The 3,283-nt window shown below is 40.7% G+C and overlaps 1 protein-coding gene across 1 annotated transcript in view; it reads right to left on the bottom strand.

Annotated features, from left to right (window-relative positions):
• Positions 1-3,283, bottom strand: part of DHRS9 (dehydrogenase/reductase 9) — a 26,622-nt gene that overhangs the window by 2,594 nt on the left and 20,745 nt on the right. The window contains exon 4 of the mRNA XM_017517347.1: positions 1,959-2,122. Coding sequence (XP_017372836.1) covers positions 1,959-2,122 — 164 coding nt within the window. The remainder of the gene's footprint in view (positions 1-1,958; positions 2,123-3,283) is intronic.

The following is a 3,283-nucleotide window of genomic DNA, read 5'->3' as shown; positions in this document are numbered from 1 at the left end:
TCAAGGGAAAGTTTATGATGTTAGATCATTCTTTCAACTTCAGGCCCACTGGCCACAAGTTGTTCAAAGAACCTAAGTCTTAGTGGCTATTTTAAACTCCTACTATCCCAGCTCAGGAAATTAAGAAAAGATGACTTTAAATTTGTGGTCTACTTTGGGACTGTACCTTTGGCTGATCTCCAAGTCCTGACTTGGAAACTGTAATAGGAACAACCAGTGTAAAACTCGGCTCAATGCCTTTGGCATCTCTGAGGCAGAGCACGTGAACCAGGAACCAAGCCAAAAATAATTGGAGATGGATGTCAGAAATATATTCAAAGGCATTTAAAAAGTATTGGTGTCAATATGAAACAGAATACTCGTTTAAATGAGGGGTTTTGTTTCTGAAGTATTAAGTTCAGTCTTAGACGGAAACTTCAGAGTCAGGAACTGAAAAGTAGAACATTTGACAGCAGTGGTTCTAAACCTATAGTGACGTGTGAGCACTAAGACGTTTGTCAGACCAGGCATTTCAGTTGATATATAGATAATGTGTGTACCTCTGTGTGTGTGTGTGTGTGTGTGTGTGTGTGTGTGTGTGTGTGTGTGTGTTTGGGTAGTGGTGGTCAGAGGAGTCAGTCATTTTAAAAACCTCTCCAGGTAGGTCTGACTTGGCTTTTGCTCTGCCCTGAAAACTGCTGACCATGAACCTTGCCACAGTTGACTGTCTTATCAAGTCCACCAGTCAAGAAACATGAGCACAGTTTGGAGGGATAGAACTATACATAGTTAGGTTGAACTTTGCTCAACTCAAAGCGGGAGCTCGGTAAGTATTTGAGGAATATCGAGTAAACTTTAACCGAGCCAGGAAGTTTGTGGTGGAAGCGATGCCCTGATAACAGGAGTCTGACCAAAGCCCTTAAAGCCTTGTTCACATTATAGCACCATGGCCAAGCAGTAATGGCAGGGTCAGGCTGCCTGGTTCCAAATCTAGCTCTTCCACCCACTGGTGGTACAATTTTGGTAACTTACTTCTCTATGCCTCTATGTCTATAAAATGAAGTGATAATAGAGCTTATTTAGGGACTTTAAATGAGCATCCATGTAACACACTTAGAATGGTGACAAGTACTTAGTAAATATTGACTTTTTGTTAGCCATCATTATGTCAACTTTACTATTATTCTCCCATCTTTGACTCAATCTTTTGGCTTATGTTACCTGTTTTTCCATCTCTTCCTCCATGAGTTTTTCCTCCAGAGAGTTTCTACCCAAATAATTCTTTCCTGTCCTTTAGGTCTTATTCAAACCTGACCTGCCCCATCTTCTTAACCAGCAATGCTCTTTTCCTGGTCTGAATTTCCTGGGCAATTAGAAACCACAACATCCAGCACCACTTCTGGGCTATTGGATTACACCAAGAAGTAAAGGATCAGTTTTATTGTGTGCTATGTTGCTTCATTGTTTTACATTCTTGCTTGGTTACTTCTTGTTGTGAATGAGATTGTAAACTAGTTAAGGGTCAGAGGTTAAAGCTTCTCTATCTTTTGTAACCACCATAAATCCTTACACAATGCCAAGTGTAGAGCTAGTGAGGAGGTATGGCAGAGGCGAAGACGTGGGCTCGAGTCGCCTGCCTGGGCTCAGGTCCAGGCATGACTAGGAGGTGCTGTGTAATCTTGGGCAGGACATTTCACTTTTCCAAGCCTCTGCTCATTATTCTAATAGTTTTTGAGGAGTAAATGATATAATTCATAAGGTACTTAGCAGATAACTTGGCAGTTTTTAATTGCTCAGTAAATGTTTATAAACAGAAGCAAGAGATGGCATTGAAATTAATAGGAGATTCCTGATCCATAGTTAAGATCCTTATTGGGGTATTATTCTGAGAACCTTGTTATTTCATCTATATTTGAATCTCCTTCAAGCTGTGCAGGACAAAGAATTCCAAAGGACCCTGGCACTGCCCAGAAACTCACTTTTTTCAATGTAACCTTCTCCATATTGTCGTTTGATGTCTGGAGACAGTTGTTCCCAAATGGCGAGTTTTTTTTCAAGTGTCTTTACTGGATCTGCCAAGTTTGTTTTGAATAATCCTGGTTCAATGCATGAGACGTGCACACCAAAAGCTTTCATGTCCCGTCTGTGAAAAGAATTCATTGAAGATGTTTAATTCAGGTTCGTTTAGAAAATACTTGCTATTTGGGTGACGATTTTCTCGTGAATATTTTTATGGAATCAGATTTGGGTGCATTGGACAGAGGTACCTCATTCTCGCTGTCATTTTGCAAGTGAGGAAACGGGTTGAGAGTGGTGAAGTGAGGGCTCGTTAACGGCAGGACGGGAAAGGGATCTGGGTGGACCCACCCCCAGTCCACTGTTGTTTTTCCTAGAGTGTTCTCCATGCTCTCATCATTATCTTAGTGAGGATTCAGGATAAGGACAGGTTTCTTATCAGTACTTAAACCACCTTATGGTGAAATGAACTAATGACAACCTGGATGGACAAGTTCACCTCCATTCTAGGAACATAAGGAGATTGCAGCACAAATGAGGACATGCAGAAGTACACAGTACGATAATCCCTGACATGACTAACATGCTCCCTATGCTGTTGAGCAAGCTTTTTTGTTGTTGTTGTTAAATCATGCTGCTGCAGAAAACCGAAAACCTCCTCATTGCCTAGGCATCAAGATTTCACAGGAATCACAGTGACCCTTTCTTTAAAGCAAACCAATATGCAGATGCTCCTTGAATTCAGATGGGGTCATATCTTGGTAAACTCATTATAAGTTGAAAATATCCTAAGTCAAAAATGAATTTAATATCCCTAACCTGCAGAACATCACGGCTTAGCCTACCCTACGTTCAACGTGCTCACTTACACTGGCCCACAGTGGGGCAAAATCATCTGGCCACACAGGGCCCTGCAGGATAGCAGTTCTTTACCCTGTGACTGGATGGCTGACTGGGAGCTGGGGTTTCCCGCCACTGCTCAGCATTGCAAGAGAGTATTGTACTGCATATTGCTGCCAGTAAAAGATAAAATTCCAAATTCTAAGAAAATTTTATAATGCACGCATCTCACTTTCACACCATTGTAAAGTCGAAGAGTCACTTTTAACATTGGAAGTCAGGGACCACCTGTATAAAAAACTAGTGTATGAACAACCATTTCCTAAATTTGATTTCTGTTTCTACCGGGAATGTATAATAAAAGGAAGTATTTTTTCATTTTATAGAACTCTTCATAGGATTTTTAAAAAGCTCTGTTAGTGAACTTACAATGTAATTTATTTTCTCT

Source organism: Cebus imitator, unplaced genomic scaffold (assembly GCF_001604975.1).
Source record: "Cebus imitator isolate Cc_AM_T3 unplaced genomic scaffold, Cebus_imitator-1.0 Scaffold628, whole genome shotgun sequence".
NCBI classification, from domain to species: domain Eukaryota; kingdom Metazoa; phylum Chordata; class Mammalia; order Primates; family Cebidae; genus Cebus; species Cebus imitator.
This window is presented reverse-complemented; position numbering and strand designations above follow the sequence as displayed.